Source organism: Anopheles arabiensis, chromosome 2, assembly GCF_016920715.1.
Source record: "Anopheles arabiensis isolate DONGOLA chromosome 2, AaraD3, whole genome shotgun sequence".
Classification (NCBI taxonomy): Eukaryota; Metazoa; Arthropoda; class Insecta; order Diptera; family Culicidae; genus Anopheles; species Anopheles arabiensis.
This window is the reverse complement of record NC_053517.1, coordinates 44,930,505-44,945,596: the sequence shown is the minus strand read 5'-3', so window position 1 is coordinate 44,945,596 and position 15,092 is coordinate 44,930,505. Positions and strand designations below refer to the sequence as shown.

General features: G+C 45.0%; 3 protein-coding genes across 6 annotated transcripts in view; 2 read left to right on the top strand and 1 right to left on the bottom strand.

The window, feature by feature from the left end:
• The window catches only part of LOC120902013 (transcription factor RFX3), a 32,357-nt gene extending 29,919 nt beyond the window's left edge, over positions 1-2,438 (top strand). For all 4 annotated transcript variants that reach the window (XM_040310470.1, XM_040310442.1, XM_040310461.1 and 1 more), the window contains one exon: positions 49-2,438. In XM_040310470.1, coding sequence (XP_040166404.1) covers positions 49-159 — 111 coding nt within the window. In that variant the 3' untranslated portion in view covers positions 160-2,438. The remainder of the gene's footprint in view (positions 1-48) is intronic.
• A 184-nt stretch (positions 2,439-2,622) lies between these two features.
• Positions 2,623-14,349, bottom strand: LOC120898379. Its single transcript, XM_040304170.1, has 7 exons — positions 14,040-14,349; positions 13,786-13,939; positions 12,378-13,667; positions 11,996-12,309; positions 4,461-4,613; positions 4,213-4,372; positions 2,623-4,021 (listed from the first exon to the last, which is right to left on the bottom strand). The coding sequence occupies exons 1-7, from the start codon at positions 14,063-14,065 to the stop codon at positions 3,368-3,370; spliced, it is 2,751 nt and encodes a 916-aa protein (XP_040160104.1). The 5' UTR covers positions 14,066-14,349; the 3' UTR covers positions 2,623-3,367.
• LOC120902029 (electron transfer flavoprotein regulatory factor 1) lies at positions 8,942-9,848 on the top strand. Its single transcript, XM_040310484.1, has 2 exons — positions 8,942-9,110; positions 9,211-9,848. The coding sequence occupies exons 1-2, from the start codon at positions 9,069-9,071 to the stop codon at positions 9,418-9,420; spliced, it is 252 nt and encodes an 83-aa protein (XP_040166418.1). The 5' UTR covers positions 8,942-9,068; the 3' UTR covers positions 9,421-9,848.
• Positions 14,350-15,092: the final 743 nt, after the last annotated feature.

Below are 15,092 nucleotides of genomic sequence, written 5' to 3'. Positions count from 1 at the left end.
CAACGTCTGCAAGCTAACTAATGTTGATCTGATGTGCTTTCATTTTAGAAAATCAACTCGCGCCCCGTACAAGACGATCTGGACCGGATGCTCTACACCAGCGAGTACGGCATGGTTAACGTGAAGCTGGAGCCGAGCGCGAAACGGATGCGCAGTTAGTCAATTAAACGCGAAACCATGTCCACCGTCAGCGGTGGCACTGGCTGAAGTAGTGCGGCCCCGGCCGGAGGATGGTGCCGATTTGAAGCATTCCCGTTTTGTGTAGCGTCGCTGTAGCCAGCTTTGCACTGTGTTTGTGCTGTAGTGCATTTAGTGCGGCGTGTCGTTCGCACCTAGGCAACACTTCCGGATGTACAACAGCAGCGGCATACCTTTCTACGCGCGCCATAAGGTTTCACGCGACCGCGCAGTCAGTCGCGAAGCGCCTACGACCTTTGTATAGAGGACCGTTTACCGAGATTTGATTGTAAGCCATTCCTACATCCCATGTATGTTTAATTTAGCCGTTCAGAGGGGGGAGGGCGTGATCACAGCTATGGGCGCCAGTTTACGGTTCGGCTCGATCGTCCGTTTGGGTACGTAGATCGTGATCGAAAACGGCATTAAAAAACTAGCGGGTTTCACTTATTCCGATAAAGATAGAAATTATTTATTATTTATTTTGACCGCCCTCCGGTAATCCCTTCCACGCGGAAGTGGGCCCAACTGGAGGGTACGACTCTAGAAGAAAGCAGAGAGAGCGAGAGCAGGGCTTTGCGTTCCGTTACGGTTTATTTTCTTTTCGCCTCACACCATTCTCAAGCACAAATGTAGGGAAAGATACAGAACTAATAGTACCGCAGGTGGTGTGTGAGTGCGTGGGGCAGGGGGGTCATATTTATATAAGTGCACGCGCATCGTACCGGCATGTACCGAAATGAAACGAGCTATAGAGACACGTATCTGCCCGAACTGGGCTGGTGAGAAATGGAATTGAATGTAAGTTAGTTCTACTTGTTACTACTATACATAGCGTGTTTGCGTGTTATTTTCTGCCATACCACTCGTGACGATGGTTTATTCATCGCTTCCGGGAAAGGGGAGGAGAGGAGGTGGGTGGGTATATTGTTGGACCGTTTTTTTTTTTAACAAAAGCCACGACAACAAACAAAGTAAACTGACAAAAGAAATGGGTTTTCAGATCGCGAAAGAGAATATAGATGTATATTTATTGGCCAACCAACCGTCCGGGAAGGTTTGGTGGTTTTGCTGCTTCTGGGTCCCAATTTTTAGTCTTAGAAGTAACCACGAAGAAAAGGTAGATCAAAGCTTAACTATGCAACTATAGTTTGTAAAGCGGTAAAGGGACGGAAGCGATTCAACCTGTTCGATGGATTATATTAAATATGTATGTGCCTGTCTCGTGATCATCAGCAGAGAGAACAAAGCGAAACCCCGTAAAGAAAAGAAAAACCAGATAAATTGTAGAATAATGTTGCAGAACTCCAAATCATTTATAAAGGGAACGGGTGGAGAAAGATATCCTCCCTACGGGCGTAAATGGCAGCGCAGAATAAATTACACCGTTTGCCGCTATTACTTCGGGAAGGATCAATTTTAAAACCATTCAAAGTCGAAAAAGGCGTTACCGTTTTTGCATTAACATAGACGTACGAAGTGTGTGTGTGTGTGCGATGATCTCGGCTTACAAATCAAACAGACCGCACGCGCATGCCAAAGGGAGGGAAGGGAAGTATTTCGTTTTAACGAACGTCGCTTTCTGGGTCGTCCGCATCCTGCGCCCTGCCCTGGGGCACGCGCACCGGAATATCGATACCATCTAGTCGCGAATGTCAACCAAATACGAATGATTAAAACAACTGAGCTGCTGGTACACGCTTGCGCTGAGTCATAGGTGTGTAAGTGTAATTTACCAAAAATAAATCTGAAATGGTTTAACCTCTGGCTTAAGAAAAACGTATAACATGGGCAAAGTGGGGGCATAGTTTGGTGGTAAAATATTTACGAATTCAAAGGGACAACAGCGGTCGTTTCATGTCCGAAGTGCAGGAGAGAAGACATGCACTGTGCAATTTTTGTTTTGCAATTAACCGGCGAGTGCACAGAGCAAATAACAAAAGCATAAAGAATGGGAAAAAGTCTAAATTTACAACAAAAAAAGATAGATATAAAAACAGAAACAGAACTGGACCGCTTATCCGATCGTTCTCTCCGCTCAGGTGCAACCTACGGGTGCACGTGGGGAATGACTTTCGTGTTGGGAGAGCGAAATAACGATTGTAAATTTTTTAAATCATTGCAAACAAACAAACAAACTGGAACAAAACAAAACAAAAACACAAACAAACGGATGTGTATTGCCGCTGAGGGTGCCGAATGATGATTCCTTTGAAACTATTTGAGTGAAATAAATAAATAATTACCAAGATGTGTACAAATTATGTGTTTTCATTTGTAAAATCGTGTCAGTTCCGCACGGACAGAGTGAAATATTTACCATCTCATGATGGTATCATCTCTTTTATGTTACTTTATGTATAATTTTTCCTACAATTATTCAATCTTGGAGGAAAGATACCGGACCCAACGACATTTTGATGCTGAATTGTTCATAGTGATCAATTTTATATTCATTTCTTTATCACACATTTCCTGTTTATTGATTGACAAGGACATATCGAGTAAAGTTTAAATCGTATTTTCAGATTGTCACTATTTAATCAAGAATGTATCTTTCGTACCGGCTTGATTTACATTAATTACATTTGTTTTTTTTTTATTCTGATTTTCTCCCCTTCCACAATTGGGATTTATTTTGTTTTACTTCTAGGGTATAAGTACCACCACGTGTTCGAATCGTCGTCATCCATAAAAATGATTCGAACCAATTCACTAACTAAAATCTAAATGGGTCGCGCTTCGCCGTCCAAATCGAAGGACAGCAGATTTAAAATATTAACACTTTGTTACATATTATTGAACACAACGTTACATTCGTCACGCGATGGTGGTGGTGTGCCGCTGGGTTTAAAACAAACCCTTACATGTCTTATCGGAGGGTTTTTTGTTTGTTGCACCCATTTCGTTCTGAGTTCGTTTTACAAGAGCAAGTAGGCGCTGGATCGAATGCGTGGTGTTGCGCTCAAACCAAACACCCCCCCGTTTCAACCAACCCAAACACACCAGAGGGGCCCTTTATACATTGTGCAACTCATTAACCCGACCCATTGCTTCTCTTATCAGTCGACTGTGCATGTGCGATGCTCATTTCTTTCCGCCTTTTTTGCATTTTTAAATATGTAACTGTCGAACCGTGTCACACAATCACCATCACACACACACACACACAAACACAAACATATCCCGATCACACCTTCGCCAGCAGATGGACCGTGTTGGCGTGGCGCCGCAGCGTCGCCTTATGCTTGAACTGTGACCAACAGTCCGGACACTGGTAGGGAAAGTCCTTCGCGTGAATCCGTATGTGGTCCGCCCACTGGTCCCGCTCCGGGAAGCTTTCGCTGCACACCCGGCACCGGTACTTGCTGAACGCGAAGCAGCTGCGGCTTCGCATGTGCCGTGCCAGGGACGGGGCGTGCTGGAACTGGGCCAAACAGTTCGGGCAGTGGTGCTGCCGGCCGGCCACATGCGTCCGCTTGCCGTGCTCGGCTAGTTCGGCCACTGTGCGGAACGATTTCGGGCAGTACCGGCACCGATTGCTCCGCTCGCCGGTGGTTTTGCTCGCACTGGAGACGATCGACGGCTTCGGTTGCTGCTTCGCTCCTGGTAGTGGTGTTGTTGTTGTTGTTGTTGGGCACGGAACAACCACGGTCGTCGTTTCGCGCTTGGCGGGCGCTTCATTGCCACTGCCACTGTTGTCGTCGTCACCGTTGGCAACGACCGTCGTCACTTGGATGAGATCATTCACCTTGTTGCTGCGCACGCGAAAGTGGTAGAAATCCTGCACCGCCTGCAGACACCGGCGACAGATGGCACATCCCGCGTCCACCGTGCAGGAGAGCTAAAAATAACGCACACCATATTAGCGCTTGGATGGCCGAAAAGGGCCCACAAAGTTCAGCATGTGTGTGTGTGTGTCTGTATTGAACCGCGACTGTGGCTGAGCGTCAAGGTGAACTGGCCTGCCTCGCAGTGAGTCGAAGCGTCACCTTCAACGCGTACGAGGAAGTGTGGCCGCATATATACAACTACCTTTATGTTGGTGCATTCGTAGATCTTCTCTACCAGCTCGGTCGAGGAGCTGCTCCCCGTGTGGCCATCATTATGCAGGGGCTTTTCCGTCGCAAACACTCCCAAAAGGCTTTCCTTGCCGAGGCATAGGCGGCAGTACGTTTCCGGTCCTGCGGTGGGACTGTGGGAAAAAGGGGATATTACAAAAAGGCAATTAAAAAAACATTAGAATTTTAAACACATATTCCCATGCTTCCCCTATGACTCACATTTTCATCGTCGTCAGCAGCTCCATGATGGTTGGATGTTGGATGAAAAGATGAACGTTTCTCTTTCCCCTTCGACACAATGCAAATCTTTGAAGAGACGCTGCGCTGCCAGAACCCGACCGAGAGCCGCTGCTGTGCACTTGTAATTGTGTATTTCACAACTTGCGCTGGTTTGCTGCCGCCACTGCACCGCACTCTTGTCGCCCTCATTTTCGCTGTGGCAACGCGCGCGCTTTGTTTAACAACAACCCGGCCTTCTACGATTGGTACGAGCGGCGGACACTACACAGCACACACACACACACACACGCACACATGCCCCCTTCAATCAGCTGGTGCGCCTGGGGTACGGTACCCTACAGGCAAAGAGAGCGATATTTACAGGCGAGGGGCATGTAGAAACAGGGGGAAGGGGTTCGGTCGATTTTGTATTGGCCGCCATAGTCGAGCCGCAGTGATTTTTTTCGAATTGAGCGCGCGCAGCGCTCTCGCATGCCTTCAAATTACACGGGGCGCTCTCGCTATACAAAACAGCTGATCAGCTGATACCCCTCCCTCCCGTTTTTTCCTCTCGCGATGCGCGGATCAGCTGTTCTTGCTCTCTCGCGTTTCTTTCGGTTTGCGCTGCGCTGTTGCCGCACTTGCGCGCTGCGCTGAACACCCTCCCGTGCGTTCTTTTCGGTTTGCGCTGCGCTGTTGCCGCACTTTGCGCGTAGCGCTGGACACCCTCCCCACGTTTCTTACGTTGCGCGTTGTGCGCTGTGCGCTTTCGTTCACTTTGATTTGCAGCGTAATAAAATCGCATGCATCGCGCTGTAACTTAAACACATCAAACTCGTTTGATATTTTACATTTTTGCCACATTATAAATAATAAAATAAAATCGTCACTTCAAGCACCCGATTTACTGCCTGTATGTTGTTCTTGTTGAATACTGTAAAAAGCATTGAAATAAAGCAGCGTAATTTACATATTCACGTTGAATTATGAAAGATTATCGCAGCTTTATTTCAATGCGCACAACACTTCATCAATTGCGGCCGTAATTGAATTGAAATACATTCAACACTTCACATTAGGCGAAGGCTTGAGTTGTACTGACGATTTTGTGTGGTAGCAAGAACGCACGAGGCTGCACTAGTGAAACACCGACACCAACAAGCCGCTGCATTCACATGTGATTGTGACCAAACGTAAGCGCTTTCGCAATTTTACAAGCTGCAGTACGCAATGAGAATGTATGCGCGTCTTTCAGTGTAGCGCCAGCGGCGGCGAGAGCGTGTTTTGCTTTCTCACACAATCACACAGCCAGCGCGCTCAGTTTGGTTTTCGCAGCGGCTTGCTGGTGTCGGTGTCTCGCTCGCACTAGTGCAGCGAGTGTTCTCGTGCGTTCTCTTGCTACCACACAAAATCGTCAGTACAGTTCAAGCCTTCGCAGTGTGAGGCCGCGTGCGTTTTAGCCTAAGTCCCGATGTAATTTGAAGTGAAGTGTTGAAGTGTTATTTATTTCAATTCACATTATTACGGCCTCGGTCGTATTTTCAAGTGTTGAAGTGTTGTGCACATTGAAATAAAGCAGCGATAATCTTTCATAATTCAACATGAATATGTAAATTATGCTGCTTTATTTCAATGCTTTTTTTACAGTATTCAACATAAACAACATACAGGCAGTAAGGCGGGTGCTTGAAGTGACGATTTTATTTTATTATTTATAATAAAAAATGTGTGGCTTTGTGGCAAGATTGTGGTAAGCGATGTGTGGAACTGTGCCTTAAGTTTCAATAAAGTGTAAAAATATCAAACGAGTTTGATGTGTTTAAGTTTTATTTCGATGCATGCGATTTTATTACGCTGCAAATCAAAGTGAACGAAAGCGCACAGCGCACAACGCGCAACGAAAGAAACGGGGAGGGTGTCCAGCGCTACGCGCAAAGTGCGGCAACAGCGCAGCGCAAACCGAAAAGAACGCACGGTGTTCAGCGCAGCGCGCAAGTGCGGCAACAGCGCAGCGCAAACCGAAAGAAACGCGAGAGAGCAACAACAGCTGATCCGCGCATCCAGCGCAGCGCGAGAGGAAAAAACGGGAGGGGTAGCTGATCAGCTATTTTGTATCGCGAGAGCGCCCGTGTAATTTGAAGGCATGCGAGCGCGCGCTCATTCAGAAAAATCACTGCGGCTCGACTATGGCGGCCAATACAAAATCGACCGAGCCCCTTCCGCCTGTTTCTACATGCCCTCGCCTGTAAATTTCGCTCTCTTTGCCAGTGATTTTTTCCGAATTGAGCGCGCTCTCGCATGCCTTCAAATTACACGGGGCGCTCTCGCGATACAAAACAGCTGATCAGCTTATACCCCCTCCCTCCCGTTGTTTTCCTCTCGCGCTGCGCTGGAGCGCGGATCAGCTGTTCTTGCTCTCTCGCGTTTCTTTCGGTTTGCGCTGCGCTGTTGCCGCACTTGCGCGCTGCCTCGTTTCTTTCGTTGCGCGTTGTGCGCTGTGCGCTTTCGTTCACTTAGATTTGCTGCGTAATAAAATCGCATGCATCGAAATAAATTTAATTACAACAAACTCGTTTGATATTTTAACACTTTATTGAAACTTAAGGCACAGTTCCACACATCGCTAACCACAATCTTGCCACAAAACCACACATATTTTTTATTATAAATATTTAAAAAAATCATCACTTCAAGCACCTGCCTTACTGCCTGTATGTTGTGTATGTTGAATACTGTAAAAAAGCATTGTAATAAAGCAGCATAATTTACATATTCTTGTAGAATTATGAAAGATTAACGCTGCTTTATTTCAATGTGCACAACACTTCAACACTTGAAAATATGACCGAGGCCGTAATAATGTGAATTGAAATAAATAACACTTCAACACTTCACTTCAAATTACATCGAGCGCCCGGGACTTAGGCTAAAACGCACGCGGCCTCACACTGCGAAGGCTTGAACTGTACTGACGATTTTGTGTGGTAGCAAGAGAACGCACGAGGAACACTCGCTGCACTAGTGCGAGCGAGACACCGACACCAGCAAGCCGCTGCGAGAAAACCAAACCCTACTAGCAATGAGAATGTAAAAGTGTGCGTCTTTCAGGCGAGGGGCATGTAGAAGCAGGGGGAGACGGCTGGAAATACGCGGAATTACGCGGCGGCGAGAGCGTGTTTTGCTTTCTACACAGTTTTGCACTCACACAATCACACATGTGTGAATGTGTGCGTTCACTTCTCAGCCAGCGCGCTCAGTTTGGTTTTCTCGCAGTGGCTTGCTGGTGTCGGTGTCTCGCTCGCACTAGTGTAGCGAGTGTTCCTCGTGCGTTCCCTTTCTTGCTACCACACAAAATCGTCAGTACAGTTCAAGCCTTCGCAGTGTGAGGCCGCGCGCGTTTTAGCCTAAGTCCCGGGCGCTCGATGTAATTTGAAGTGAAGTGTTGAAGTGTTGTTTATTTCAATTCACATTATTACGGCCTCGGTCGTATTTTCAAGTGTTGGTAGCATTGAAATAAAGCAGCGATAATCTTTCATAATTCAACATGAATATGTAAATTATGCTGCTTTATTTCAATGCTTTTTTTACAGTATTCAACATAAACAACATACAGGCAGTAAGGCGGGTGCTTGAAGTGACGATTTTTTTATTATTTATAATAAAAAATGTGTGGCTTTGTGGCAAGATTGTGGTAAGCGATGTGTGGAACTGTGCCTTAAGTTTCAATAAAGTGTAAAAATATCAAACGAGTTTGATGTGTTTAAGTTTTATTTCGATGCATGCGATTTTATTACGCTGCAAATCAAAGTGAACGAAAGCGCACAGCGCACAACGCGCAACGAAAGAAACGAGGGAGGGTCCAGCGCTACGCGCAAAGTGCGGCAACAGCGCAGCGCAAACCGAAAAGAACGCACGGGAGGGGGTGTTCAGCGCAGCGCGCAAGTGCGGCAACAGCGCAGCGCAAACCGAAAGAAACGCGAGAGAGCAACAACAGCTGATCCGCGCATCCAGCGCAGCGCGAGAGGAAAAAACGGGAGGGAGGGGTATCAGCTGATCAGCTATTTTGTATCGCGAGAGCGCCCCGTGTAATTTGAAGGCATGCGAGAGAGCGCTGCGCGCGCTCACTCTCAATTCAGAAAAAAATCACTGCGGCTCGACTATGGCGGCCAATACAAAATCGACCGAGCCCCTTCCGCCTGTTTCTACATGCCCCTCGCCTGTAAATTTCGCTCTCTTTGTCTGTAGGGAACTGAGCGCGCTGGCTGAAAGTGAACGCACACATTCACACATGTGTGATTGTGTGAGTGCGAAAACTGTGTAGAAAGCAAAACACGCTCTCGCCGCCGCGTAATTCCGCGTATTTCCAACCGTCTCCCCCTGCTTCTACATGCCCCTCGCCTGAAAGACGCACACTTTTACATTCTCATTGCTAGTAGGGTAGGGTTGTCTGTCGGGTAGTGTTCGTGCCATCGCGCATCAGCAAAACACTTTTGACAGCTGACTACACACAGAGAGCGCGAGAGCTGGCTGGCTGGCTGCTATTTGTTTGTTGTTTTACGTGGTTTCAGTTTTGCGCAACAACCGTGCCAAAGGTTTTTTTTGCACACGATGAGCGAACAACGGCGACGCGTTTTGGATCTTTACAAGCGGGTAACAACATTCTAGAGTGCGGGACCCAGTGCTGTGGGAGGCAACAATAGAGTAACATTAAGCGCTTCTCTTTCTTCCCATCCAATCCCATCCCCCTTAGCTGCAGTACATGGGCCGCGAGTATCCGGGTGGGCCGGAAAAGTTCCGCCAGCGGTGCTACAACGCGTTCAAGCGGCAGAGCACCGAAACCGATCCGGAAAAGATCGAGAAAGCGATCGGGCTGGGCGAGTACGTGGTGAAGGAGATAGAAGCACTGTACAGCCTGCGGAAGTATCGAGCGATGAAGCGACGATATTACGACGAAAAGTGAGGGCAGACGGTACACCATACGCTTGGAGATCGTGCCGCCGTCTCGCCGCTGATGTTGCTGCTGTTGATAACAAATTGAGAGATTATTGGTATGACCTTAGAAAGGCAGGGTCCGAGGTTTGGGCGGCAACAGTTTTTGCGCAGGTGGAAGCTTGACCGTAGTCCTTACAACAGGAAGCGATGTAAATAGTCGTTAGTGGGGTACAATACCGTAACGAACGGGTATACGAGAAAAGTTTATGGTTCCCTTTTTCTACCGCAGTAACTAACTCAGTTTTTGTAGAAAATTTAGAAGCAAACTACAAATAAAAACAACAAAACTTTCCTATCTAAATTGATGCCTATAACCATTGGTTTAAAACGCTAATTAACCTAATGGTTTTAGTATAGGCATTATTAGGTAAGAACGTTAATTAATCCCCGCCTGCATAGTGTCTCTAACATCCTGTTGTTCATTGACAAAATAATCTTTCGAAAAACAGGCATTGATACTAAATGAGAAACCCTTCAGCTAGTCGTAGCTTGTAAGCAAGTTGTACCAGCTTCTGTGCAATTACTTACAGGGTTTTCCAGGGGTTCTCATAATTGTGGGACACTTCCTTGACTCTTTTATTATTTGAAGTGAGCTTCATATGATAGAAATTGGACTCTAAAGCACTCTTTTTGGACAGGCTTCTTGGAAACTTCTATTGCATTTGTCCAACAAGGGAGCTATAGAGTCCAATTCTCGTTAGATTAAGTTAATTTCACGTAAGAATGAGTCAATAAAATGTCCCATAGCTATGAGACCTCCTGGCAGCCCCTGTAAAGGCCGCTTTAGACCTTGCGTAAAAGTGAACATGAATTTTTGTTTGTTTTTTACTATTTTATTGAATATTTATTAGAATATTGAGAATATGTCTTACACCAAAGAAAGGATATTCAATTGCTCAACTATTTAGTCTGTAAAACATATTTAAATACTTAATTAAAAACATTTCCTCCCCGCTGACCATTATTATTTCACCGTGAACAAACCGGGGAATCACAAGGAAATGCATTTAATTTATTAATTAAATATGTTTCATAGTCTAAATAGTTGCAAAATTGAATATCCTTTCTTTTGGCCTGATAAGCCATATTCTGATTAATATTTAATGAAATATAACAGAAAAACTCAAAATTTCACGATCAATTTCACTGGAGCTGTAACGAGGGCTTAACACACCTCATTCTAATTACAAAAAAAAACAGTGTGTACGAATACAAAATGAGTTAATTGATTTTTTTTAAAAGAAGAACTGTTTCAAATTGTTGTGCTGAACTTATTTTTTTATAAGTAAGTATCTATATGCAAGATGGAATCAATAATAGTTTGTCCAAATAGCTTTCAGTTTACTGATCTACTGCTTTAAATTGAACAGATAAAAATTGTTATCAACCTAATTTATCTAACATAATAAAAATTACGAGCACTGCCACAAATTTACATTTTTTTAAAGATTTTATTCATCATCCTTACAGCAATGTGTTGAACGTTTGTAATGCATTTGATTGTTGATAAAACAAAAAGAATTTACATGGGCCTATTATCGCTGTGCTTAAAATTATTCATATATACTACAACTTATGATATTGGTGTACCAGCGTCACTCTCTTATTCACACACACACATCTCATTCATTCAGTGTCTTAAGCTTATTTTCAACAATACATTTATCTTATTATAAGATAAAGTAAGCGGAAGATTAAACATGGTTACAAACTATCTATGTTTGTGGTATGTCTTCTCTTTCGCCTGTAACACCGACTTAAGGACTATTAGCACTCTCTTTAGGAGCTCTCTATTCCCTCACATAAGATAAAGATTAATATGATGTATCATGCTAAAGGCAGATTGCTGGGTGTGTAATGATACTAATGAGCAGTACTACGAAAATAAAAACACACCCAGATAGGCAATGTTAATTCTCCCAAGAACTTAAACAGCTGCCTAAGTCGTAGAGAGCCGGTATTATTATTATTATTATTATTATTATTATTATTATTATTTTTCGTGTCTAAATGTCCTGGATTGATCTTTACGATATCCGCGCTGGCCCCTTCAAGGCCGGACAGGATCCATTCCCATCCCAATAAGGCTATGAAGTCAGTAAAAGTCAGCATGACCGCGTAGGTCGTTAATAAGAAAAAGAAGATTCTAAGCGTGTTGTATAGAGAGGAAAGTTTGCAGTACTACCTGAATAAATTTCCATGATGGTTATTTAATTTAATTTGATTAACGAACATTTTAAGAAACATTACTGAGAATTTAATTGATGGAAACAATAAAGCAAATGTACGAAGTGTGTCCAAAATTAACATAAAATTTTACGTTTGAAATTTTTAGCAGGTAAAAAAAACTATTACTTCAGTAAAATCAATATTATTAAGTTCTAAACGTATCCTAAAAATCTCTACATTAACCTGTTTTTACCATTCATTTACCATTCTTTTAACTTTTTTCGTAAAAAAAAAGTGTTTTGCGTAAAACTTGCATTGTGCACTACTGAATTCATAAGTTTCTACTAATCCATCTCCTCGGGGAAATAATTCACGCCAATCGCGAACCCAGCGGAACCTTTCGGCGAGCGCTTCTTTGCCGAAGCTGGCGAGAGTGCTTCCGTAGCCGATATTGCTGCTTCTGCAGTTGCTCGAAATGTTGCTGAAAGCTCACCCCAGTCTCGCTCGTATCGTTACTTACACGTTTTGCTGAATTTTGTTGCTCGGTTTGTTGCCGATGCTTTTGGGGCTGCTTAAGCAGGAATTCATCTTCATTTTCGAGCGATACAAGATCCTCTTCGGTCAATTCGGCCAACGCAAGCATGCTGTGTTTGGAATCAACCTTCGCGGATGCGTAATAATCAGGAACCTACAACAAAGTACAGACTCTTTAGTGTGTGCGCATGGTAATGCGTACCAGTGGCCGCAGATTCTTACCTCTAAATTGAAATTGACCTGATGACCGCCTTCTTCCTCCTCACCATGAATTACCAATTCCGGCATTTTAATGATTGAGCGATCTGCATCAAATTGGATTGTTTCGTGCTTGGGCTCGATGATCTCCATACCATCGTTATCCCCTTCCTCTTCCAGTTCTAGGTATTCTTCTTCTTCAATCTCATTTGCAACTATTTGACCGGGTTCGATCATCGGCAGCTGAATGGTTTGCCGATTCGCGGTGGACCACTTCGGCATCTCCTCTTCATTATCGTCATCATCATCATCATCCTTCAATCCAGCATCCAGCGTGGCGATGATGTACCGTTCCGCATCGTCGTCGAGCGTTTCATGCTCGGGCTCGATGAACTCCACATCATCGTCCTCCTCCCCGTCGTCTTCGTCGAGATCGTCCTCCAGGTCGATATGATCGTATAGCACTGAGCCGTGCTTCATCTCGCCCCGCTCGAGCGCCGTCAGATATTCGGGGTGTGCCATCGCTTGGCGAATGATGTCCGGCTCCCTGCGGAACCACCGCTGCACTGCCTCGTCCAGCTTTGCCTGCTTGTCCGGTTTGATCATCCAAAAGAAGCACTTGCGATAGGCTCCGGACGATAGCGGTTTTTCGATCTTCTTGAAACACTTGCTGAGTGACAGATTGTGCCGAAGGGAGTTTTTCCACCCTCTCGGCGCTGTCCTGAAGTATGGGAAGTGTTCGCAAACAAAGCTGTAGATGTCGGGCACGGGCAGTAATCCGGAGTGTGAGTTTTTCAGGGCCAACCCGATTAGGCACGAGAAGGAGTATGGAGGTCTGGGGAATGTTTTTACGCCCTGCTCAACGACTTCGACAGGTTCGTCGACCATGACTGGTGGTTCCTGTGGTTCCATGGATTGTTTGGCTGGCTGCACCGGCTGCGCGACCGGGGCAGGAATTGGGGGATCGTCGGGCGTTATGTAGTCCACACTTTCGCTTTCCATCTGTTCATCGATGTGCTCGATAATTAAAGTGCCATCGCTGGTTTTTGGTTTAGCAATGCAAAACAGCTTGTGGTGCTGCCTTAGCGATCGAATATGATGAAACTTTGCCAAACAGTTTGCGCATTGATACTGGTTGCCGATCGCGGCTTCTGTCAGTGGAACGGGTACACTTTCGACCTTATCGGTAGCGATTGTCAAATTTTGAATAAGCTCATTCACCTTGTTGCTGCGCACACGAAAGTGGTAAAAATCCTGCACCGCCAGCAAACAACGGCCGCAGATGGCACATTCCGCATCCGCCGCGGAGGAGAGCTGAAAGTGATGTACAGCGCACACGGTGATTTGTTAGAGAAACGCAACAACAGGGAGAGAGAGATAATCTAGGCGAAGACTTTCATCGTAGTGCGTCGAAGAGAAACATATACGCTACCTGTATGTTGGTGCATTCGTAAATTTTCTCAACCAACTCGGACGAATTGTTGCTAGTCCATACATTTTTGTCTGAGGCTTGCATAGAAAATATTTGCCTGAGGCCACACCTGCTTAGACACAGACGGCAGTACGTTCCTGGACCCTCGGAGGGACTGTGAAGAGAGGTCAAAGATAGCATTAGTGAGGGACCAACTTGCTGCTGTAGGTTTGAAACTAGATATGGCCCTCTCGCCCTTCTCTTGTAATACTCACACCTCCATCGTTATTACTAAGTTCATAGCGTTTTTTCGAATCCAGATGAATGCTTATGCCTGCACAAACCACTACCTGCACGCACTGCTTGTGCTGATGCTTCCTTTGGTTTGCTGATGCTACACCACTACCTCCGCTTCTCCTTTCTCGAACCGGATTGTATTTTAATGTAATCTGCTATGGCTGATAATTCTTGTCACTACACATTTAAAGATACACTGTTCTTTAGGGGGAGTTTTACTACTCGAGTAATTTCCATTTCCAGTGATGCTGTGTGGTGCTTCCCTCGCTTGCTTTTTGTGAAGTGTGTGTTGTGTGTTTATGTTATGACAGATATGAAGCCTGTTGCCGTTACGCGCGTAACGCCTGTGATGTCCCAAGCAGCATTTGGGATGTACAGGTAAGCCCCGCCATACGAATGTTTTGAGATCGAAAAAAGGTTTCACCATGGTTGTTTCACATGCATGTTTCCACAAAGAGTGAAATTCAGGCGATCCCCGGGATACACGGTTAATGAGAACCAAAAACGGCCGCAAAATACCGAGTATGTCGAATCTCGTAATTCCCAGCCAAACTATAACTAATTTTCGTATATTTTTGCCCCCTTTGGTGGTTTTAGGCCGCTGCCAGACACACCGCAAAACTACCGTAACGATAAAGTTAGACAACCGAAAAGTCACGCTTGTTATTGTAAACAAACAAAAAGTGCGTTTTGTTTCCCTCATGTGTTTTGTTCCTGATGACCCAAGTGCCACAAATCCACTAAACGACCACTAAACGGGTACTAAACGACTCAAGCTCTCTACCTAAATGGAATGTAGAAAGACTTCGTTTAGCAGACGGCGAACGACTCATGCATTCTAAAAATAGCACAAAAAACTTAGAAAGCTATGTAGGTTACCGGAAAGATAGAAGGCTATATAGGTCATGATTAAATGAAGCTTGTCTAAACACATTGCAAGAAAAGAACAGCTATATAATGATGAATTATAGTACGCCATCTATTGAGAAAACCAGTGAAACTTTGGATCTTTCATTTTTTCTAAGGAAATT